Genomic DNA, 24,538 nt, shown 5'->3' on the forward strand with positions numbered 1-24,538 from the left:
CTATTAAACCGTGCTGAATGATTAATATTATTTGAAAAAATATATCTAATTATCACTTAAATACTTGAATAATGCCAAATGATTATTTTTCGATATAGCTATGAAAAATGAAAAATAAACTTTAAAATGTTAATACAATTATAAAATTATTCATTCTTAAACGGAACAATATTGATTTCAAGAACTTCATAAATAATTTAAACATAATACTATGATTTTCAAGAACTTTCTTAAAGTTTTAGAGCAATTTGATCACGAAGATCATTCATATATTGTGTGGCTTGAGATCCCCAATGTGTATCATTCATTGTTCCTTCCAAATCTTCTTCATCTTCTTCTCCATCACTATCTGAAGTTTGATCACAACGTTCAAATAATTCATCTTCTAGTTTTTTCTTCCTTATGAAATTGTGGACTGCAATGCAAGCTATCACGATATCTCGCCGCGTAGAGAATGAGTATGGAGCCATTTGTTTGAGGATTGAAAATCTTGCTTTTAACACCCCATAAGCACGCTCAATAACATTTCTTAATTTTGCATGTGCATGGTTAAATTTTTCCTCCTTACTTAAAGCACGCTGACGACGAAATTCTGCTAACCAATATCTTATATTATGATATGGGGTCAAAAAACCACGAGTATTTGTATATGTTGTATCACAAAGATAATATTTATCTGCAATAAAAAGTCTATAAGTTATTTCTTGTACAATTAAATAAAATTATCAAGTGAATCATGAATAAAAATATAAAGAATTACATACTTGGAGGAGGAACTGGAAACCCGGAATAAGGGTCAAGTGAAACTTCTGTTAATATTATGGAATCATGTGCTACTCCCTCCCATCCAGCCCAAACAAATGTAAATATCATATTAAAATCACATACACCTAAAATATTTTGATAACATTCACCTCTTCCTCGGCCACTATATCGAGCTTGTTGATCAGCTGGAATGATTGCATGAATAAGTGTACCATCAAGTGCTCCAATTGCCCCTTATAATAAAGAAATTTACATGTTAAACGTGTATCTAAAAAGTAATGAAGAAGCACACATTTAATTACCAAAAATGTAATACAGAAATTTAAAAAAATCAATACTTACTGGAAATATTTTTAGTAGCTCTCTTTGTCTCCTTGAAACATTTGAGTTTGTTGTGGGCACTATAATTTCTTTCGCAAACTCCATCATTCCATTCAAAACCTCGTGAAAATACTTATGTGCTGTTTGTGTAGATTGCTGAAAAATATTTATAAAGCGATCGTTATGGCTTATAACATGCAAAAATATTGCCATTTTTTCTTCAACTGTTGAATATCGACTACCTTGAACCCAACCACGTTGTTTAAAAAGGTTGCAAAGTTCAATGTATGCAACACGAGACATGCGCATCATATTTTGACACTGGATGTTAGAACCATTTAACAACTCCAATGTATAAGCATATCCCGACAAAATTGAATTATTATCTTTTATTCGCGGCACACTTCTTGACTGAAATTTTCTCATATAACAATACATAATCATCAAACATAAAAGCTGATCTTGAATTTCCATTGCTTTACCTAAATAATAAAAAATGACATATCAAAATACCAAAAAAAAGTCACTTATATCAAGTTCCAAGATGCAAAAAAAAACTGCAAAAGAAACTACATGCACTACAACTAAAAATAATCAAATTCCAAGATGCAAGTAAAACTATATGCACTACAACTAATAAATATCAAGTTTTAAGATGCAAAAGAGACCACCAATAAGAGAAGCTACACATTAAATCCTAATTTAGCTGACACCATTTTGACCCAATGTTCATTTTCATCTTCCTCAAGAAGCATCCATTGTTCCCTATATTTCGCACTCTCACAAAATATTCCCAGGGCCATTTTGTGGAGGGGACTTGTAGCTCCCCATCCAAGACTGTTCAACTTCTCTTTACACTCTTTAAGTGATGGTCCACTATTTGTTTGAACCATAAGTTTTAGTGCATTAATCATCTCACTTTCAAATTCTGTGATTTTTGCAAGTTTTGGTGTGACTTTAACTTTTTTCTTTGGAGTTTCCTCATCATCTATATTTGAAGCGTTTGGAGCATTTGACGCATTTGATTGAATTTCTTCTAAATCAGGAATCTCTTTATCATCACTTATGTCAATTGTCCTGCTCCTTTTAGAGCTAGGCCCCCATCCACTAACACCCGTGACAGCAACACCATCATACAGATTGGTGCAAAGATCAGGATAACTCAAAGGTGTTGACTTCAAAGTTTCTACAAACCTATTTCCCTGTAGACAAAAGTATAATATAAGTTTTTCTTAATGTAATTACTTCAATTTAATTAATTTTATATTAATTAAAATTACCTTAGAAATTTGATCCCACTCTTCTTCAGTGAAGTTGAATGAGTTAGTTACCGGATTATAGTGGTTTCCAGTCTTGGATTTAAGCTGACACCAAGCAACATATCGATTTCTTAGATAATCATATCGAAAGCTCATCTTTCTAGCATCAACTTCGAAATCATGAGTTTTCTTTAAAATTTCTCCAACTTTTACCCAAGAATGTGGTTTTAGATTACTACCCAACCTACCATTAGTTATAACTTCCTCGATGCACGCTTCAAGAAATGTTTTTGTTATGAGTTCACTCCTCCAGTATACAGTAAAACCTCTATAAATTAATATAGTTGGGACCGGAGAATTCTATTAATTTAGAGAGGTATTAATTAATCGATAAATTAATAATTATTAATTTATAGAGAATTTTCGGTAGCAAACAAAATTAACTTTTGATTAAATTTTTATTCACATAAATTTAAATAAAATGAATTGTACAATTTATATTTTATACTTAATTCAATTAATTCAATGTATATGAATTTAGAAAGTCAATGTAATGTACAATATATTAGATTCAAAGTCCATGTAGTGTATAAGTTAAATTCATTGTATTTTACATAGAAAATATTCAATGTATATTAGGAAAATTCAAAGTACATGAATTAATTTAATTCATTGTATTTTACATAGAAAGTATTCAATGTATGTGTAGTCATAAAATATATTATATATACTGTATATACTAGATTGGGGGAAAAATTATACAAACAAAACAATGGCTTGTCATCTAAAAGGTGTCACAAAATCAACAATGACGGATGAAGCAAGAAAAGCATTATGTGAGTATAGAAGAGATTGCAAACACCATCCTTGAAAATAGTGTTGAAGATGATCTTGAAGACGTACAACACCGTTGGAGCCGGTTACACGTAAAGAAGCACTCAAGGCATCAAAAATGCTTAATAACTTTTTGATGCAACATGAAAGCACCACACCCGAACTTTTGGATGCAATAAGGAAGATTAGGGATGAGCTTCATGTTGATTTAAATTATATGAAAAAGCAAACTACAATTGAATCATATTTTACAAAGATGTAATAACTATATTTTTATGAATATAAGGGAATTATTAATTTATAGTTTTATTGGGACCATATTTTTATACAGGGTTTTCAAAAAAATTATTATCTTATTATCTTATCGAAATTGATCATTTTTTGAACTGACCCAAGTCGGGACCGGACAAAATTATTAATTTAGAGAGATTATTAATTAATCGAGTATTAATTTACAGAGGTTTTACTGTACTTTTCCTCTCTTTTGGGTTTCATTGGAATTTGTATTTTGTTCGATTGCTCCATACCTAAATGTCAAAAAAATAATAAAATATATTTATAGGTACTTATAGCTTCAAGCCTATAACTCAAATAAAAAATAGTGCACAAGAGATATACGTAATACATGTAGAAAAACTGTAAAACAAGCATACTGGAGGTAAAGGAATAGCTATACAAAATTTACCATTTACTAAATCAAGTCATCCTAGCCTACTGTCTTTTCCTTATTTGTATACTACAATATTATAGTAATGTAACTTAACTTTAGTATTTTGCCTACAGATAAAATACGTAAATAGGCAAGTTGTAAATATGTCTGGATTACAATTATATCTCTGATCAGTTAAATGTTTGGAAAAAACATGAACTTCCTAAAACAATCACTGAACGTGAACTTGCTAAAACAATCACTGAACCTTTATTTTTCCTGTCAAATTCAAACTCTATTTTAAAGTAATTTAAACCTTTTGTTTGCAAACATTACTAATATTACATCCGAATCAATCATGTAATGCAGAATGTGGCGAATTACTCAGGAATAGACATAAAATGATAAAATTAAAACATCTCAAGCACAAGATATTTATATGCGCATCTTGGATAATTCTATGTTCTGTTCTTACAAGCCCAAAAAGTATAAAATATTAAGTTAAATAAATGTGTAAAATTTGAGAAAGCGCTAAAAGTTTAAACTACAGAAATTGAAAATCTCTTTCACAAAGCTGACTGATCTGTTATCATAATGGATGCTTTCAGACACAAGGGATCATACAAATGCAGGGAGAGAAAAAAATAGCACAACCTTCTAATTCGGGGAAGGAAAAATCATCTGTAAAGTGATGAGTGATGACTGGACCACAAAACCATTTTCTTGAAAAATATTTCAAAGCAGTCTCATAAAAAATTAGCGTTTTTTCATCTCTGTACTGAATTAGGTACCATGTGGAAGCACATTTGTTATTCACACAACTCATATATATATAATTTAGTCATGATGCAACCATTTTGTTCTATATATCCTGAAGTTCCTACTTATCCCAAAGTACATCTACTCATTAACTAATCTCACAAATACAACTTAAATGTCTTTGCAAAATCTTCAATGGCCACTAAACTCATTAATCTTATCTTCATCTTTTTCATTCTAATTTATGTCTTCTCAACTCTAGTCGTATCCCAATCACTGGAGTGCGGATATGAAAGTAACAACAAGTACAACAACAAGAAAAAGGCCTTGTCGCTAAAAATCATTGGGACTTTTCTAATGACAAAGACAAGAGAGCCAAATAAAAGTAACAAATTGTATCAATCTTATAAAAACAAAGCTTGTTTAAGACAAACATGAAAGACCGTTTCAACAAACTTATGGCAAATTTTGATTATTTTTACAATTTAATACACTGGCAAAGTTTTCCTTGTAAAGCAGACACAAGCTTAAACTACCAGATTTAAAAAACAAGAGAGCAGGCAAAATAAATACAGTCACATGTACACCTAATAATAGAATATGAAGGTCAGATCTCAAAACACACCAAAAACTAAAGCTAATATAATTCCAAAAATGAGGGTCAAGCGGGCTATTAAGGGCAATGGATGTGATTCTGGTCTCTGTCATTATTACACCAGACACAGAGACTCCCTTAAATCACAAATTCATATATACTAGTAAGCAGGAGGGTCATAGTTGGATCCAACTATCTATAACTATAGACCTAAAGAATAACAAAGCAGTCTTTATTACCCAGAATTAAAGAATAGTACTTGTTCTTATTTGGAAGAGAGACGGTAGATGATGGAGCATAGACAACCAGAAAATTGCGCGAGAATAGTAGTTGGTGTGTATCAAGAGTGGTTGGATATATAGGTAAAATAGAGTATATGAACGATTCCAAGAAGAATTTTATCACGACTCGTCCAACTGATTTTAGGGTGTCGTTTAGGAAATTTTGAGTCGTGCAGCGGGAGAAAAACCTGCCCAAATGGTCTGAATACTTGACTAGTCCAGTAGAAGCCCATTCAGAATTTGTTCTGCTGTTATCAAATGGGCCCTAAGTCTAACCTGTAAAATTTGTATCGAATTAATGTCCAAACTTGACAGGTCTGACATTTTAACCCTATTTCTCTTTACAATTTGCAAAATCCCAATACTTTAAAAATACAAAAATAAACAAATTTAACTGTCTCAACCCTTTAGTTATGTTAGAGCATCTCCAACGTGCGTCGGCTAAAATAGATAAAATAATGATTATGTAAAATTTGTTAAACTTGTAAGCTGATTTGCTCCGACGGAATTGTCTTAACGAGTGGTTATTATTTAAAAATAGTATATTGCTATTATTTCAAGTTTTTACAAATAGAATATTTTATTTTATTATGATAATAAATGATGTATAATTTCACTACATGTCTATATAGGTTCGACAAATATAGTCAACATAGATAAGTTGGCTAAAATGATAGTTACTGGGAAAGTACCATTGTAGAATACAATTTTTTACATAATACCTGTAATAATTATTTGAGTTAATTGCACTTTACACCCTACTACTATGTTTCAAAAACAAATTTGTATTAGAACTTTGGGAAATTCAGTTTGCATCCCTGCACTTCAACTTTAGGATTCATTATGCACCCATTTCCAGAATTTTAAGTAAATTAAAATATTAAGTAAATTAATTTCATATATTTTAAAATAATGTTAAAAATTGAATTTTGATATAAAATTGTAAGTTTTTAATTTTTTAAATGATAATAGTAATTTCAGTTATGATTTCATTTTATATTATTAATGCTAATATTTTGTAATTCTACAAAAAAATAATTTAACAATTAATTTTGATTATATAATTAAATTTAATTAAGAAGAGTAATAAAATTTTGAAATTGATATTAAAAAAATGAGAATCGAATGTAAAATTAATAGTGCAATTTGAAAATTAAAAATTTATTATTTTATAATTGATATAAAATAATATATAATTTTTAATAATATTTGAACAAACTAAATTTTATTTTGATTAAGTATATTGTTGAATTTCCGTTTTTTACCCCTACCTAATTCAATAAAATTCTGGAAAGAGGTGCGTAATGAATCACAAAATTGAAATATAGGGGTGTAAATTGAATTTTCTAAAGTTCTGGTACAAATTTATTTTTGAAACACAGTAGTAGGATGTAAAGTGTGATTAAGCCTAATTATTTTTGATATGTTTGACCAATTTTCGGTCGAGGGTTTTTGCCAATGCTTTTACGTGAGTCAATGAACTCATAAAGAGGAATGACACAGTTTGTGAAGAAAGATGATAATCTCGACGGAAAAGACATTTTGGAGGATGTTATTAGAAGTTAGAATGATAAAAAAGGGAAAAAAATTGCAATTTGAGTTCATCGTCAACGGGTAGTAAAATAATATCGTGATCAAGAGAAAAATACATTTAAATTTCGATAAATCCTATGTGAACAATGCTAGGCTGATGTTTGTCTTGACCTATATTTATTTTATGTTATCAAACTTTAGTTTATGTAAAATTGTTACACCTTTTACATATTGTGCACATGACCACACATAAGTCGGGGTCTTTCGGGAAACAATCTCTTCATTCTTTTAAATGAGGGGAAGACTGCTTATATCTTACCCTCCCCAGACCCTGCGATAAGCGGGATATATCGGGTATGTTTGGTTTCTGTTTGGTTTGGCTTTTGAGTGAGTGCATGAAGAGGTTAATAAATCACCCATACCCCAGTACCCATAGACCATTTGAGCAAGTCTAATAGTGTAAACAGTTAAACGGGCCGCGAAAAGCCCAAGGGCAGTCTACATAAAAAACCACAAAGTGGGCCTAGTTTTGGGTTGGAAAAGAGGGAGAAAACCGAGCAGGGCGCGGCGAAATATTGTAAAGAGGGGAGGAGCTTGAAGGAGAAAGAGGGGGCTGAGTCGCCAATTTGTAAGTTCGTTCTGAATCAGTTTACATTACATTTGTGCTTGTCTATGCTTTCTTTCCTGCTATTCACTTTTGCAACTATCTTTATCTGTTTTTTTTTCAATTTTATTATCTTGCTTTGCCTAAGTTGTTTAAAGTTATACTAGGGTTACTTAATTTCTGGGAATATGTTAATTTATGGATTTACTTTTTTTCAAGCTAATAATTACAAAAGAGATTACTATTCGTAAACAATCTTTCATTTCTAATAATGTTTGTTACAGAACAAAAACTATATTGTATGTCCTGTGATTTTGCAGAATTCTTAAAGGTGAAAGCTTTTTACCTGGCAAAGAGCTAGTGCTGCAATATTATCGACTACTTCGTTTGAGATTTTTTGCTATTAGTCATTAGTAGACATGTCGTCTTTGAGAAATGCTCTCCCCAGAAGGGCTCACAAGGAACGAGCACAGCCGTGAGTTCCTCTCAGTTCTCTGTTTTCATTAACTTATCGATGTTTGATTATAGTTATATATATATGATATTTATTCGTTTCTACAGGAGTACGAGAAAGAAATTTGGGTTGTTGGAAAAACATAAGGACTATGTTGTCCGTGCAAAGGCCTTCCACAAAAAGGAGGAAGCTATAAAGGTGATCTTTATATGATCTTCTTTCCTTTGAAGTTCGTTGTATGTTTCATTCTTCAGTAACATATATTGTTTCTTGTATGTATCTTTCTTCAACATGTTTCTGTTCTTGTGTTTTTTCGGTACCTAAATTATGAACTTACTCGTGCTAAAGATATAATTACTTGTCCGTCTTACAGAAACTCAAGGAAAAGGCTGCATTTAGGAATCCAGATGAATTTTACTTCAAGATGATCAACACAAAAACTGTTAATGGAATCCATAAACTAGAGTATAATTTAATCAACTTAAACTTGACTGGTTTTTTCATGTAGTGTCATCACTTGATTTAGTCTGATATGTAACTTTATTCCAGGAGCGAGGCAAATAAGTACTCTCAAGAAGAGCTTATGTTGATGAAGACCCAAGATATTGGATATATCATGCAGAAGATTCAGTCTGAGAAGAAGGTCAATTTTTATGTTCAACTTTACTGTAAATTAATCAGTTTCTCCATGTCTGTTTATTAAAATTTGTATACTCTCATGCAGAAAATTGAAAAGCTAACTGCTGTGTTGCATTCTACTGACAATCAACCATCAAACAAACATGTGCGCTACGCAGAGGACAGGTCTGAGATTCTTTATGCTGATAAAAGCACTTATTTTTTTGAGATGTAGTCATTTTTTATCCTGATTTTATAATGAAACTTTTTGTTGTGTAGTCTATTAAATTGCAAATTACGTTTCATAATTCATGAATGTGTATTATGTTGACTATCCTTGTGTTTGTTATTACTGTAAATCAGTATTATGAGAGGTAAAGTTAAAGATCAATTGTATCACCTTACACAAGTCACTAATCACTATTCAGATAATTCCTTTTTAACTGAGTGCAGAAATTATACAGAAAGTTAAAAGAGATTGTGAGAGAGGGATAAACTAGAAGTAAACAATTAAGCGATGAAAGAGAATGTTAAGGTAGGTGGCTAGGTATCTAGTCAAAGGTTAGCGCAGAAAAAAAAGTGAACTAGAATTAGAGGATTAACTTAGGAAATAAAATCCCAAGGTGGGTAGATATCTTGTCACTGGTACTTAAAAGATTTATCAGCAAAGTCTCAAAGGGAAAATATGTCTTCACTCTTGACATATATGAGAATTAATCCTTACCCTGTTATTGAATTGTTAATAAAGCATGCAGGCTTAAACACATTGTTCCTGTACTCGAAAACTAAAATACACTGCAAGTTAGTAGTTAGCATATAGAGCATCTGTTGTGCCCCAGGGTTCACTTTGGAAAAAAATGCTATAATGGTGCCCTGATGGTGCCACTGGAGGTTGTAGTTATGAAATTGAATTACGAATTGCAATACATCATTACCCTTGTTTTACCCTTCCCCTAACCCTTGTTCTGATGTTGAATTGTGTTTCCTGCCGATTCTCAGTGGACTGCAGAGAAGGGTATTTACCCTTGTTTAACCCTTTCCCTAATCCTTGTCCTACATCAACAGTAAAAGTTCAGTACTTGAGCTTCCCCTTTGGTGTCACTAAATAACGGGAACCAAAAAAGCAATGCATATGAACAACCTAATTTGCTGGTTTATCCTTTTCTCTTATTGTTGCCTGTTTCTGGATTTTTTTAGGGATGAAGCTAAGGAGATTTCTGAACAAATATCAAGCAGGGAGAATGTGCCTACTATCGACATCCCATATCGAATAAAAAAGTATGCAATATATTTTGTATTGAGCCCAGTGTTTACTTTCTTGAATGGCAGATGTTAAATCCCTATTGTTTGTCCTCTAGAAAAAAAAGGAGGGAGGGATGTTACAAAGACTTCACTATTTGTGTCAAATGTTTTAATTGTAAAGTTCTTACTTCTCGACCCACTCGACATTCTGATCGAAGTCGCTTCTAATGCAGTTCAAATTGTTTGACTGTGATGAAACAAGTCTCTGATATCATGATTGTACAGTATTACAAATTATATTCTGTTCATCTGGTAAAATCTGTAACTTAATTGCAGGAAAACAAGTGTTTCATACAAAGAGCTGGAGGACAGGAAAAATAGACTAAAAGGCTTGGAGAAACTATGTGCAGATATGGCCTTGCAGAAGGAGCTCCAGGTATCCGCAGCACATATACTGAATTTTTGACAACACTTATTTCTCATGACTTCTTATTTCCATTTATATATTTTTTATTAATTTCTGTTTGTAAAATTACAAATGTACATAAATTATATGAGCTTTGATGTATTAGAAAAAAGGCAAGAAGCGCAAACTTCGTGAAGATGAGATTGTCAGTCCAACATCCAAACCAGTATACAAGTGGCGGCAAGAAAGAAAACGTTAAAGAGTTAAGGTTTAATGACCAGGGGCTTGAATTCAAATGCGTGTAGGAGTTTCCTACAAAGATGAGTTTTACCAGATGTGCCAAAAATTTCCTCGTGATTGCAGGCATAATCAAGGGAATCCCACATTCTACAGAAGCAGCTTCTATGTATCTTAATTTTTTTTGGTGATAGCAATAAGCCAGCTATGTATTAATGTTTTCAGAATTTTAGCGATGGACAGTGCACGTTCAGTTTCCCCAAGGCAAATACACTTATCAGAGCTCTGTAATAGTGTATCTTAAATAGTATTATCGTTGTTTTCTATATGGCGGTGCAGTGGTTAGTGATTTGATTAATGAATCTGAACTTGCAGTGGCCGTAATTTTCTGGATCTTAAATATTGGAATGCCAAAACCATACAAGAGGGAGTCATTTTCTGAGACTTGTCCACTTTTTCATTGGTTGAAGACGATTTTAACATGCTAAAAATGTAGGTTACTTGTTCTGCTATTCATGCTCAAGTCTGAAGAAATGTTACGAAGAAACATCCAATAATGTGGCTTGGCCCTTGTTGGTTTAAAAAAATGGCTGGCGATCCACCCGTCTTTATAGGAAAACTATCATCACACATCACTCCGATACAGAAAAGAACATGTTTATAAAATGTTCCTCGTCACCCCTGACCATATTGATTTGTTAATTAAGTTTTAAGAAAATCAGTAGACTAGTTGGTTCTGTTATAGTGCTATGTATGCAAGTAAATGACTAGGTGGTACAAACCAATCTATTCAGCACCATAGTTCTGTTTTAAGTGGCCCAAGACTCGACTGTAACGGCAAAGTACTTGCATAGCCTTATATAACAAGTGTTATCCAATTGCTCATGTTTAATTGTTTATAATTATATGCCCAAAGTAGCATGATCAGTTGCTCATTGCCTCCTTTCAACACATAAGAGGTATGTAACATTTTCAGCTCATCATATTTACAACTTAGACCCTTAACACATTTTTTTCATGGCACACTGCCCTGATTTGGACCTACACGAATAAAGATATGATGTTGTAATCATTTTTTCATGGAAAAAATATAAGAAAAGAAAGGTTTATTGCTATAACATGAGCACATTTTTACCTTAGCAACTATTAGTGCTGCTAGCCATAGTATACATGAGTTTAACTATCATCCAATGTCAATAATCATATTTCATAAGAAGCTTCCGACTAAAGAGGCCAAAATGACCACCCCTTCATAATTTACAGTGAACCTATGGAAGCCTACACATTACATGCCAATTCTATGGATTTCATGCATTCAAATTCACATGTGAATGCTTGTTGCCTAAACTTCAGTTTCATATCATCTTTACCAGTCAATATGACAACATATTGAATTGGTAACTAAAAATGAACTATTATTTCAAAAATCTAGCAGCAATGTACTCTGCAATTGCCATACTTGATGTGAGCCCCGGTGATTCAATTCCTAATAGGTTCACAAGACCAGGAGTCCCATGAGTTTCCTCTCCCTACAAAACAGTTCACATAAAAAGATTCATAAAATAAAACTATATTGCCTAAATTTTACTTAGATTCCTCCAACCTTCCAATCAAAACACCAAGAACGTAAAATTAGAAAATGAGAAACTAAATTCATCCTCTAAATAATTTCTAAATAAGCTAAAAGGGAAGGCAATACACTACATGCTCCCTTACGTTTTTAAACAAACAAAACCTATATATAAACTATTTCCCTTCAATAAACCGTAAAGAATGGCATATGGGAAGGCAAACAACATTAGCTTGCTAAAGATGGTGGAACTCTTTAGAGGAACACTCATCATTCACTCAGTTCCTCTTTAATAACTGGCTTCTGATTTTTTACGGCATGTTAAAAAATCTTGCCATTGATATAAGCAAACAACAATATATGGAAGACTACCCAGTATTATTGAGATCCACCTTTTCCCTTGTCATAGCTGTCCAATTAATTAATTAATTATGAAACCAATGACGATGAACACAAAGACTAACTAAAGAATGACAACATCTTGAGAAAAAATATATGAGACAAAAGAAGAATACCCTTGATCTTGTATTTAAAAAAAAAAATACTTCCTGGTATCCCATAATCGACGCTGAATTAGGGGTAAAAGAAAAAAAATATATTAATTCTTTTGTGTTGCCAAGGGATTAAAAATATAAAAAACCTATTCGTATTACTATAGACATACTTGTGCATAAACTTAACCAGCCTAAAACGTTTTCCAAAACCAAAATAGATAGTTGTACAAGCCTCCTTTCCTGAGGTGCAAAAGTCAAAGGGGACTAATCCTAGGAAGAAGGGGAACAGTAGCTGAATTATGATTTATTAAAGAGAAGTTTGTTTCCACGAAGGTAGTGACATCTAAAATATTCTTTAAGACAATCAGCGATTGAACTAACAGAGAATAAGATATTAGCAACCTGTATGACAAAATCAACTGAGCCTTGTCCAGGACCGGAAAGCTTTGGACGAATGCCAGCATAGCTAGGCTCCAGCGATCCATCCTTCAGGTCCGGATAGTATTTCTTTATCTCAGAGTAAAATTGATTAGCACGGTCAGCACAAACGGAGTAATTAAACCTGGTAAAAGGTTGAAAAATAAAACTCTGGTAAGTACAGCACCTTTTGTTTTATAAATTGTTTGAAAATACTTCTTAATAAGAGGTATGCCAAATTAAAGGATTAATGTTTCAAATGGAGAAAAAGGAAAAAGAAATCCCATCAAATTCGACTATACAATCGTCTAAACATTACAGTTTAGAAAAGTGAAATGTAGTATTTTTCTTCCCAAGTTATAATGCAGAGACCATATTCACATCCTATATGTTCAATATACAACATATATGACATATTAAACTTCTTTATCAGAGCATGGAAGACTAAGTAAGCAAATGAACTACAATTAATCAACCATCGACGCGTAGTTGAACAAACTGACCGAGCCGTAAAATTCAACGATGAGATAATTATACTCAAAAGGTAGGACAACTCAGAAGTGCATATAAACTACAAATAATAGTTATAGCTTCGTATAGGTTCCAAGCAAACAAGACAAAAACAAGATGAGTATCACATAGCTGACGAGTATCACCTGTACCTAAATAGAATATATAAATATAATCTCTATAATCCGTTAAAGTTGCTCAAACAAATTTTTAAAAATTAGATATTGTGGGGATGCACAATCATATAGATTATACTGTAATTACAATTTTGAATAATGTAAATATGAATCATCTTGTAAAGATGACCAACCAAGAACATGCTATTATACTCCATTGCATCAGCAGCATACTAAGTTCAACTGGATCAGAACTTATAAGCACCTTGCACAATCACAACTTTCGAAGAAAGCAAAGATGTCAAATTTAAACCATGACATCAGTTTATTAACGAAGTTGAGCAAACAACAATAGTGTAAAGAGACTAAACTTACTTGTTAAGGAAGCTTGCTATATCGTCTATACCATCTATCCATTCAACGTCAGGGCCAAATTTGACTTGTCCATTCAAATCTAATGTAACATGAACACCAAGGCCACCATCCTCAGGTATAGGATAGATTAAACGCTTAAATGGAGGAGCTTTAATATTTGTAAGAGTGAAGTAGGAGCCACGAGCGTAATATGATCCAGGAATAGCTCGACAATTTATGCCACTGAATCGTTTGGCTAGGACTGGCGCACTCAAGCCTGCAGCGTTCACTACAAGCCTGGGAATGAGTATAAGCTCTGGGTGCAATGAAGATCTTCCATCCCAATTTTCAAGATCCTTGGTTCCAGAAATATGAAGGTGGATATGATTTTCTTTAAGATAACCACCAGTTACAATAGTATTATAGGAGAAACTTGTTCCATGAGTTTCAGCTTCTCCCTAAACCCACATTGGGGTGATCATCCCTGTCAATATAACTACAACTCGAATAGAACTAAATTGAGACGGGAATGCGCAATACCTTTTTGTTTCAAGTAGATCGGCTCAAAAACTAATTTGACCTTTCTATTTTTTTTTACATATTCATTTCATGCAAGTTCTTTAAACATTTCTAAAAATTACATGACATATAGCAGAATGTGTGCTTAAAAGTGCAATAACATGTCTTACCAATAAAGATAGCATCAAGGAGTGAGTATCAACAATTCCTGAAGCAGATGACAATAAAGCTTTCACACATTGCAATTCAGGCTCCAGGATTTTGGCTTCACAACTCTCCATCATTTTCAGACCATCAACTCCATTTTGTAACCCTTGATTCATAAGAACATTCAACTTTGGAATCTCCGAAGATCCAGTGGCAACTATAAGCTTACCTATCTTCTTATAAGGAATCTCATGTTCTTTGCAGTAACCGTAAAGCATTTCCCTCCCTCTAACGCAAAAACGTGCCTGAGAAACAAGATAGAAACCATCAATAACACCCTATGCTCAATTTTCCTCTCCACTATATCGTTCTTAATAAAAGTCTGACAGCTGAGACTAAGCATGATAAGACATGGCAACAATTACTATGCTACTATAAACATATGTGCAACAAAACTGATAAACCATGTACATCCACATAATCACATGTGCAACAAAACTGAAAACTGATATACCATATACATTCAAAAATGAAGTACTAACAATTAAAACACATGTACACAGGGGGACAGAGAGAGGGGGGGGGAGACAGAGAAAGAGAGGGAGGGAGAGACAGGGAGAGAGAGAGAGAGAGAGAGAGATTGGGGATTATAGTCCAAAGAAAGAGGACCTTGAGAGAGTTGGTGGGATAATAGATGCCAGCATGGACAACTTCACTGTTTCTTGAACTAGTTCCAGTTCCAAAAGTGGAAGCAGCCTCCAAAACCAAAACATCTCTACCATTTTTCACACTCAGCTGCCGAGCTATAGCTAAGCCCACTACTCCAGCTCCTATCACCACACAATCCACCTTCTCTTTAATTGTGCTACTATTGTTAATTACACTCTCATTTCTTCCCTTCATTGTTGAAAATAAACAAGACGCCTTCATATTTCTTGCTGTCATCACCATCCGTCGCATTAGCATGATTTGTTTAATCATCTTTTAATTCTCCGGTGATCGGAAAGGGCAACCTTTGTTGTTTGTTTGGACTTTGGACTTATGTTTGTTTTGTTTTGGACTTGTGGGCTGAACTGTAATTAGCCTTTTTTTTAATGGTCATTTGCTGGACTTCATATCTCCAAATTGATCCAAAAAGAAAAAAGAAAAAAAAAGATATCATCTCAATTTACTCAATATTATAATTATAAACCATTTTATCATATTTTTTCCCTGATTGTATTTATAATTATTGAAATTTATTTTTAATAAAAATTAAACAGTCAGTTAAGATATTATTCAAAGTATCTCTAATTGTAGCATCTCTTTGATTAATATCAATATCAAAATGTGAGTGTGTGTGTGTGCTTAGATTAGCATAAGAAACGTATTTGTTTTGATTATCCAGTTATGCTATACTAAGTCTGAGCTTTGGCCGAGCACGGTTGGATAGCTCAAGTGGTAAAGGGCTTATCCTCTGTCGTCCCAGATCCTCCCAGATCCTGGGTTCGATCCTGGCTCACCCCGAGAATTGTTGAGAACAGATACTCATTTGTAAGGTTATAAGCCAAAATTAGTCAAAAAAAAAAGTCTGAGCTTTGGCCTTATTTAATAAACAATATCCAGTATCATATGCTTTCCATTTAACAACTTAATTGTTGTCAAAAACAACTTAATGGTTTATCAGGTGCACGAGCCAGTAACAATCTAAATGTTGCAACCCAAGCAAACACACTTGCATTGATACACAAAACACAAAATTATTCCCGTGACAAATTACAAAAATGGAGATTTTGGGTGGGGAAGTGAGGGGGATGTTCACAGCGGGAGTAAGCCAGCAATAAGAAAAGGGGGGGGGGGGGCTTCTCAAGCAACCAGGAGCTCAGTTGGTCATGCTTAATCCAGAGAGTATTAGTCATACAGTTCGCCCTCCTTTTGGTAGCTTTTGATTACTCAACTAAACACATCGAATGCAGGCAGTCTATTTAGTCGCAACTTGTGAACTTGACTCCACTCCAGTACCTTCTACGGACTGTCTAGACTATTCATAACTTATATACCAAATCCAGGAAGAGGGATGAATCAGTTACTATTGACCTCGCCAAAGAATGATTTACAGAACAGCGTTTAAATTGATGTATAATTTGAGAAAAGGTGCATCAAATTATCCAGAGTTTCCGGATAAAACTTCCTTGCAAACAAGTAGCAAGGTCGCTTCATTCCGTTCCACAAGCAAGGTCTTGTTAATACCTTCTTCTGCATAAAGCAAAAAGTCCAGCATATATTCCTTAAAATTTAGATATAGTACTATAGATCATATACACTGTCAGATCAAATAAAAAGGTAAGTGTACCTTTTCATCACTCGTAAAATGTACACTGGTTTCAATTGACTGCATCGTACAAGTAATTGGACAGAACGTGTTAGAGCAGCAAGAGTGGAAACATATCTACATTTTAGAACAAGTTAAAAAAATGGAGTCGTACTGTCATGGTCTTTAGAAGCTCAAATGTAACATCTTGAGCCCGAAATGATCTTGGGTGCCACTTCATTTCGGACCAATCTACGAATGTTACCGACCAACTTGTAATTCCATTAGGATCAAACATCTGAAAAAAAGAAGTTATTTGGCAGTTAAAAAATATTCATTTAGAGAAGAATCATTACAGCACGACGCCGTTGCAGGACAAACCTTAAACAGGGTTGGCAAGTAATGTTCATCTGAATAGCAATTGCGGTTTCCCTCCATACCCGGCTGGAGAGTCAAAATTTTAAAGTCAATACATTTATCAGGCGGAGAGTCAAAACTTCAATGTATATACATCTATCAAGAGATAGTGTTAACTCTGCCTGTTTGGGAGAAACTTATAAGCTGCTTATAAGTCAGAACTCAGAAATACATACATATTTTGACTTCTAAGATATCAAGCACCTCATGGCTGGAATCAGATTTGGGAAAGAGAATGAAAAAGTTGCTAAATAGTTGTATCCCTGTACTGCAATCCCCGCACCCCCACCCATGCAGTGGGTACGAATTTTAATACGAGCAACTTAAATTTCCAACCGTTAGTTTTACCATATTCAGGCTACACCTTTTCTTACAGTTGACCTAATTTTGGAATCCTATATATAGCGTACACCGACTCAAATTTGGGTAGTCCACAACCTACTAAAGTCTATTGATTTGTTGGTGCCATTGTTAGTATTACTCCACCTTATATATTGAACTAAAGTCTCCACATGCCTGGATCCATATGGGATTGGGGTGTTACAAGCGAAGTACATTAATGTGGGTGAAATGTTCAAATTTGTTGTTTTCAATTATAATACTTAAAAAAATGAAGTTCCTATTAGTATATAGTTCATACATTTCGCATAAATAATAATAATATATTAAAAAACGGCATTTGAAAAATTCTAAAATTGTACAGATTAAGAAATATCTATAAACTTAATTTGTTGTTTAAGAAATTCATAGAATATGCACCATGATAGTGTTTAAGCATAAACTTACCCTACAGTAGAGCCTGAATTTTGTATAATAGAGATAATCGGCTGTAACTAGTATTGCATGTTGTCTCTTCAAAGTGAACCACTGCAACAAGGATACCAATAATTTATTATACTAAGGTATATTTGAGCTTTTTGGTCATAAACAACATGTCAGGAATTACATAAACAAACCAATCAGGCCTTTAAAATCAAAAGTGAAAAAAAAAGTAATTTAAAACTAGCTTATACTCAGATGATTAATGATCAATCATCATCTAAATTTATCAAGTAAATTAATATTAGATTAAGTAATATTAATTTAACTTCTATAATCAACATTAATTCCAAAAATCAACGTTAAATTATTAATATTACAAAATCATGGTACCCTACACTAAATTTGAATAATTAGTATTAACTTAATAATACTAGCCTAAATAATAGATAACCTATGGTAAATTCGAATCATCATATCAATCAAGTAAATTAATATTAAATTTTGTGAAAATAACGTCTAAGAGGAATCATAACATGCAAGCGAGTCATTTATATATAGGCTAATAAGCTACCTAATTCGGCTAGTAGTACATATATGCTTGGAAGATACCGCTTGGAAGATACCTGTGACGCTTTCCGAAAGTATTGCATTTCAACTTCTGGCAGCATATGCTCCGAGTACCTACCGATACCATGCGGACCTGGATCTTCAAAACTAAAGTGTACAGATTTGTGTTAGTATGAGAGATTTTCATATTTCATACAATGATGATAAAAGGTTTAGATAGCCAACAAAGGGTTGGTGCAGTGGTTGAGCTCTTGTCCCCCTTGCGGGAGGTCAAGAGTTCGACTCCTAGTGTGTGTGTGTGCGTGTAATTAATTGCAAGATATTTAAGCATAGAACTAAAAGTCTGTTACTTGAAGTATATACAATGTGTAGAGTTGAAGTTTCCACAAGTGAACAATACACGGCGGCATTTGTATTATTATCATTACATTAACATAAATGCATGTTGCAACTTGCAAGTTAAATATAATTTTCAAGTGTAAAAGTATTCAGGCAATTGAACATCACAGTTTGATAAAAGTATAGTCATCTTACCTGTCAAGAAAACTGACATTGGTAAATATTAGGAAGTTGTACACATAATCGAAGTTATGAATTGGTACACAGCTGCAATAAAATGGAAGGATTGTATGACTCATCGTGTAAAAATAATTAGAGCACCCCATATTCAATCATTGAGTACAATAGTCTATGGCCAAATTACCTATCCGACAGCAATACAAATTGTTGATTATCTGGATCTTTAAGTGCATTTGCCAAAAGTCTCCTTTCTGCATCTACCATGGATATTTTTCCCCAGACCACCTATTTCATATGACCATATTGAATGTGTGAATTTTTTTATAACAAATTTAGCTTCTATATATTTATATATTCTACTTCCAAGTTACATGATCTATTATGTATGATATAACAGATGGATCCTGATTCCAGATGTTGGCTAATGGATTGTGACAAGTTACACCACTTAATGGCTATATTATAGGTTAGAAGCACTAAATTTGGTATTCCTGAAATTTGTACAAAAAATATCAATTCATAATCCTATAAATACAGTAACACCACAATAATTAATCTTAATCACCCATGCAAATCTACATTATACTAAAAGAGAGTACAAACTTGACATGTGTCACTTTCTTATTAAATTGGACACTTATCATTCTCTTATTAAAGATAGTTGCTTATGTGGCAATTAACTCCTCTAACTTAAAAAAATATTCATTCTCCACTAAATCTCTCTCCTCCTTAATTATTTTTTTTTCTCCACTAATTCTCTCTTTTCTTCATTTTCCTACCTCCTTATTTTCATTTTTTATCTCATTTTTTCTTCATTACCATTGCAAATCTTCTTTTTTTACAAATATATATTTTAAGTATCTGTTCATAAAAATTGTCGGAATGAGTCAGAGTCGAATCCAGAATTTGGAATGACAGAGGATTAACTCATAACAACTTTAGTTATTCAATTGTGTTCATCATTATAAATCTTCACATAACGTATTTGAATAAGATATAAAATATGTCTATTTATAATTTCGTAAATATAAAATATACCATCATTAATATATTCTTAAAAACTTTATATATTAACTTTTAAATATTAGTTTAATTAAATTAAATATTATATAACCGGGCAGTTGCAAGAGAACTAATCTAGTTTACTAACAATATATTCAGAATTTTCACCTGAAATAATTGAAACTGTATGTCTCCCTCCAAAAAATCTGGGTTAGGTAACTTACATGTAGTATTAGAAATTTGTAGCAAGGACTTTTTTCAAATGTCTTAGACTTTAAGACATTTCATTTTGGTACACAAATGTATGCATCTTGGATTTTCATAAAATGCAAATAGCACATACAAAGCCTTCCAAAGTGATTCTCCGATTTGGGCGTGACTCTCTAGTCACTTGGTGACCTTGATATGAGAATATAAATAGGGATGCATGTTATAGCAAGTACAGACACCAAATAAAGGGATACTGGAGATTAGAAAAGGTTCAAGATCAGCTTGTGGCTACGTCGACATGCACATATTGACATCTGAAAGAACCTAACTAAATATATACTCAAGCCTCTCACTCCATTAGTCATCAACTGAAGATCCTCTACATATGTTTCAACTCTGCATCTATAGCCTAAATAATGGATACAGATACAGTACAAAGAAATTTAGAATTGATATCAAAATGTGACATAATATTACAAGTGATGATGGAAACCTTACATTAATATTTAATAGATTTAAATCTAAAATCAATATGGTGATTTATAATTCGAAACAGTAGGGTATCTATAGCCTAAATGATGGATAGCAATATAGTATAGAGTAATCCAGAAAAATTTAATGTCTATCCAACTCGCGGGGATTCTGTGAATGCATTAGATTATAGTTTTATACTCCAATATCAGTTGAGAGGTGAACATTGCTAAAAGCAAAAAATCAAACATTAAGAAAGTACATTACTCTCATATCCAATCAAATCATACATTACTTTTAAATCATCCCCAATAACTGAAAGAGAAAGTACATGAAGAACCTAAATTAACATTTTCGGAAACTTTATATAGACTCAGTTAATATTTACAAAATTACTTATTATTGAGGGTATACTGCATTGGTTTCATATTAAACATCAGGGGAAAAAAGGGAATGGGGGTGACATTGCAACCAACTGGAAATTTAAAAAAAAAAGAGAATAAACCAAGAATAGACAAAAAAATGGAAGTAGTACCGCCTTTATAGAGGAAAGATATCTCAATAGGAACACATACCTTCTCGCTATGAATATCCCGACCTGCAAAATAACGACTAACATGTACTGGCTGTTCCCGAGAGGCATGTATATAAACAGTAAATCTGTCATCGTGTCCCTGTAAAAATATTGAATAAGTCGAGTCCTGTTTTAGAAGAAGGCTTTCAGCTTCACAAAGAAGTACCCCAGAAATCTTGTTAGTAATCTAAATTTTTAAAGTTTTGTTTGGCACATTCACCATAATTACTTTGTTTTTTGTAACTTCATGGATGACATTTACATGTACGATTTTTCAAAACAGCTGCAGAGTTAAACCCACAATCATTTCCTTGATTAAAAAGGATGTAATAGCATGACTCATGCGAGTGACAAAATTTTACTGCCCTAAATAACTGAGGAAAATAGTGAGACTAGTCATGACCTATATGTAGATATTTAAGCATACACCTGGAACTACACTTGTCCACCTAACAAAACGGCTACTTGATAATTTATAAATGAAATAAAATGATAATCTAAATTTGGAAAGCTAATTCTTAAGTAATCTTCTTTGAAGTCGCCTAAAATTTTGAGTCTCAGTGCTAATATGCACAGAAGACTTTGGAACTTGAACTAGATGTCCAGTCCTACAAAAGTTCTTGCCATGTATATCTTCATTTTTGTGTTTTTTAGTTTTTTAAGCACTCCCAACAAATAGATTAAATAATCAGCCTTTATTATTATTTACAACTCGTTAGAAGGTAAAATTTAAACTGTTCTGAACTTCTGATAGCAATAAAATAATAAAAAGCTTTTACAAACCACCAGGCAATGAAAACCTCAAATAACATGAAAACAATATGACTTCAGGAAAGACATTTAAACAAATATTATAAATAAGATAGTGAAAAAGAGCTCACCTGGAAGAACATATCCCACAGCCTTTCGAAAGGTAATGGTCCGGGCGTCAAAAACATGAAAGCAATTTTTGGGTTTTTAGACTGAATAGTAGGTGTGTGCAAGATTTCCCTAATTACGACATGAGCTGCTGTCTCTTCATCGGTTAGTTCTTTTACAGGAATAGCTGGAATTTCTTCAACAGCACAACCGCCTGAAGACAATAAATTGCAGGATGCGGGGCTTGTTGGTGGATATGTGTAGACTGTAAGCAGAAAAATGCTGACCATAAAAACTAGAATAACAATCCATTTTGGCCCTTTTACATGTGGGCGATGGCGTGATCCAGCTTCTTTCATATCTAGTCTCCACAGATGATTTATTTTAATCTACTATCAAGTCGTCACTAGAGTTATTAGAATCACTCTGATATCTCTGTACCATACAGCAATGCAGTTTGAGCACGTAGAAGAGCTTCATATTTTTTAAGAATTTCAAACACCACTATCAGGGAGATAAAAATGTTTACAGTTCACAACCATAGGACCTGCAACGTATCAAAATAAATATTGAAAGAATATTAAAGAACTCTCCAACAAATAAGTATTAAAAAATGAGCAAGCAAGATGGATATCAAGTAAAGGCATGCAGATAGGAAGAAGAATATATATTCTGTAAAATTAAGATTCGAATAATCATACTGAGAGATGTACACAACAAAAAAATGCACATAAGGTTTCAATTTTTCAGTGCACCTAGGATATCTACAATAAATTACGACCCAAACTGCATAGCAATGGGTTTTACTTGTAAAGGATCCTTTTTTGGAGGCAAACACACTCTAAAATTCATATCTACAAGTGGCCTATTTTGATCCCGATTGCAAAGATGTTTGATATAACGTATATAAACCGGCCTTCATATAAACATGGTAAACAATCAACTCCTGCATGTTGTTGCACACTCTTTTAGGGAACTTATCCAAGTACCTCTACTTGCAGTAAGAACGACACCTCGACCAAGGGTATATTAATGTTTTCACAGCCACAGGTGCCGTTTAAACAGACCGATTATATAAATGACATTAGCTCCTTTTCAGGAAGTAATATTTACTTTTTCAAATGATATTCAATTTCTGAATTGACATAATGTATGTTCATCTAATTAGAGGTACTTAGTTCTGAAACTAGTATAAACTACCATGTTTCTCTCATTATTAGAATAAACCATTGCTGGTTTATCTATTACCCTAAGTTTCAAAATAGTTACATAATCTCTTGCACTTCTTCTTATCCAGTTAAAACATAGACATTATAAAATCAAATCCATATTTTTTTAATAGTCACTTACACTTCGATTCCAAAACCAAAGGAATCTAAAAAGAAGTCAATATGGATCATACAATATATCACAGTGAGTCAACTCAAATTGAAATCGAAACAGAATAGCACATTAAAATTTCACAAAATCCGATCCTACACGGTAAAATCGATACAAAGTGATCAGGCATCAGTATATAAAAATTTAAACATCCATATATTATATGTGATATGTGTGTTGTCAGAAAGTACCTGTATACGAGGAATAAAATCAAATGCAGCTGAAGGAGGTGAATCTGACCATTTGATGATACAAAATCAGACAAAGATAGCAATGCTGGAGCTTCTCTTTATTACAGTGATACACAACTACATGACATAGATATATTAATTCAGACAGTATACAGACATGATACTATCGTATAATATGAAAGTAAGTGAAGTGATGGGATTAGAGATCTGTAAGTGAAGAAAACGAAAGAGAGGAATTTTAACACATGGGGTTTGAAAATGTCCCTGATTTAGACTTTTTCAAGGGGGGCCTTGCATTATTTATGTTCAAGAGTTTTAATGTTAATACCCACGAGTGGAAAGTCGCCGTGTAAAGCGGGTCGGATGTTTAAAATGTCTCCTTGCACCTTGGATTAGTGTTATTCTTATCGGCCCAAATCGAATTCAGTTTAGTAGTAATTCATGTTTGTTAATCCAGTACGCATGAATTTGTAAAAATAAATCTATTACACTAAAATGGGGTGAAATGGCAGTTTGATCATTTAATATATCAACAATTTAAAATTAGACCATCCAAGTCAAAAAACTTACAGCCACGTTATTTCACTCTTAAAAATTTGCAATCAGGTCATTG

The 24,538-nt window shown here is 32.9% G+C and overlaps 4 protein-coding genes across 5 annotated transcripts; 1 reads left to right on the forward strand and 3 right to left on the reverse strand.

The window, feature by feature from the left end:
- Window positions 1-230: 230 nt before the first annotated feature.
- Window positions 231-1,560, reverse strand: LOC141691823 (uncharacterized). The gene is made up of 3 exons (XM_074496575.1): window positions 1,068-1,560; window positions 765-998; window positions 231-676 (listed from the first exon to the last, which is right to left on the reverse strand). The coding sequence occupies exons 1-3, from the start codon at window positions 1,558-1,560 to the stop codon at window positions 231-233; spliced, it is 1,173 nt and encodes a 390-aa protein (XP_074352676.1).
- Window positions 1,561-7,474: 5,914 nt separating this feature from the next.
- Window positions 7,475-10,883, forward strand: LOC141693651 (putative U3 small nucleolar RNA-associated protein 11). Its single transcript, XM_074498805.1, has 9 exons — window positions 7,475-7,624; window positions 7,921-8,075; window positions 8,162-8,252; window positions 8,428-8,519; window positions 8,604-8,697; window positions 8,779-8,858; window positions 9,870-9,950; window positions 10,251-10,350; window positions 10,487-10,883. The coding sequence occupies exons 2-9, from the start codon at window positions 8,020-8,022 to the stop codon at window positions 10,577-10,579; spliced, it is 687 nt and encodes a 228-aa protein (XP_074354906.1). The 5' UTR covers window positions 7,475-7,624; window positions 7,921-8,019; the 3' UTR covers window positions 10,580-10,883.
- Window positions 10,884-11,648: 765 nt separating this feature from the next.
- LOC141693842 (L-2-hydroxyglutarate dehydrogenase, mitochondrial) lies at window positions 11,649-15,758 on the reverse strand. Of its 2 annotated transcripts, none has more exons than XM_074499018.1 (5): window positions 15,354-15,758; window positions 14,708-14,989; window positions 14,040-14,374; window positions 13,024-13,183; window positions 11,649-12,086 (listed from the first exon to the last, which is right to left on the reverse strand). In XM_074499018.1, the coding sequence occupies exons 1-5, from the start codon at window positions 15,663-15,665 to the stop codon at window positions 11,973-11,975; spliced, it is 1,203 nt and encodes a 400-aa protein (XP_074355119.1). In that variant the 5' UTR covers window positions 15,666-15,758; the 3' UTR covers window positions 11,649-11,972. The 2 variants fall into 2 exon arrangements, with proteins under 2 accessions (XP_074355119.1, XP_074355118.1); XM_074499017.1 differs by having other exon boundaries at window positions 14,040-14,476.
- A 541-nt stretch (window positions 15,759-16,299) lies between these two features.
- LOC141693323 (glycosyltransferase BC10-like) lies at window positions 16,300-24,204 on the reverse strand. The gene is made up of 11 exons (XM_074498387.1): window positions 23,926-24,204; window positions 22,378-22,901; window positions 21,498-21,596; window positions 19,424-19,524; window positions 19,255-19,326; window positions 18,777-18,867; window positions 18,178-18,258; window positions 17,356-17,418; window positions 17,150-17,272; window positions 17,017-17,055; window positions 16,300-16,919 (listed from the first exon to the last, which is right to left on the reverse strand). The coding sequence occupies exons 2-11, from the start codon at window positions 22,711-22,713 to the stop codon at window positions 16,791-16,793; spliced, it is 1,134 nt and encodes a 377-aa protein (XP_074354488.1). The 5' UTR covers window positions 22,714-22,901; window positions 23,926-24,204; the 3' UTR covers window positions 16,300-16,790.
- Between the last annotated feature and the right edge of the window lie 334 nt (window positions 24,205-24,538).

The sequence above is a fragment of the Apium graveolens genome, chromosome 10 (assembly GCF_009905375.1).
Source record: "Apium graveolens cultivar Ventura chromosome 10, ASM990537v1, whole genome shotgun sequence".
Classification (NCBI taxonomy): domain Eukaryota; kingdom Viridiplantae; phylum Streptophyta; class Magnoliopsida; order Apiales; family Apiaceae; genus Apium; species Apium graveolens.

What these genes read in the sequence shown, in the direction of transcription:
- LOC141691823 (XM_074496575.1), bottom strand. Translation starts at nt 1,560, where the DNA reads ATGGAAATTCAAGATCAGCTTTTATGTTTGATGATTATGTATTGTTAT. An exon ending in ATTTCTGTATTACATTTTTG is followed by an intron (nt 999 to 1,067) that starts GTAATTAAATGT and finishes CTTTATTATAAG; the next exon opens with GGGCAATTGGAGCACTTGAT. An exon ending in GTTTCCAGTTCCTCCTCCAA is followed by an intron (nt 677 to 764) that starts GTATGTAATTCT and finishes TTTTTATTGCAG; the next exon opens with ATAAATATTATCTTTGTGAT.
- LOC141693651 (XM_074498805.1), top strand. Translation starts at nt 8,020, where the DNA reads ATGTCGTCTTTGAGAAATGCTCTCCCCAGAAGGGCTCACAAGGAACGA. An exon ending in CACAAGGAACGAGCACAGCC is followed by an intron (nt 8,076 to 8,161) that starts GTGAGTTCCTCT and finishes TCGTTTCTACAG; the next exon opens with GAGTACGAGAAAGAAATTTG. An exon ending in AGATTCAGTCTGAGAAGAAG is followed by an intron (nt 8,698 to 8,778) that starts GTCAATTTTTAT and finishes ACTCTCATGCAG; the next exon opens with AAAATTGAAAAGCTAACTGC.
- LOC141693842 (XM_074499017.1), bottom strand. Translation starts at nt 15,665, where the DNA reads ATGATTAAACAAATCATGCTAATGCGACGGATGGTGATGACAGCAAGA. An exon ending in CCTTGATGCTATCTTTATTG is followed by an intron (nt 14,477 to 14,707) that starts GTAAGACATGTT and finishes ATGTGGGTTTAG; the next exon opens with GGAGAAGCTGAAACTCATGG. An exon ending in ATAGCAAGCTTCCTTAACAA is followed by an intron (nt 13,184 to 14,039) that starts GTAAGTTTAGTC and finishes ACCTTTTACCAG; the next exon opens with GTTTAATTACTCCGTTTGTG.
- LOC141693323 (XM_074498387.1), bottom strand. Translation starts at nt 22,713, where the DNA reads ATGAAAGAAGCTGGATCACGCCATCGCCCACATGTAAAAGGGCCAAAA. An exon ending in TTTGTATTGCTGTCGGATAG is followed by an intron (nt 19,327 to 19,423) that starts GTAATTTGGCCA and finishes ATTTTATTGCAG; the next exon opens with CTGTGTACCAATTCATAACT. An exon ending in AGCTTCTAAAGACCATGACA is followed by an intron (nt 17,056 to 17,149) that starts GTACGACTCCAT and finishes TGTACGATGCAG; the next exon opens with TCAATTGAAACCAGTGTACA.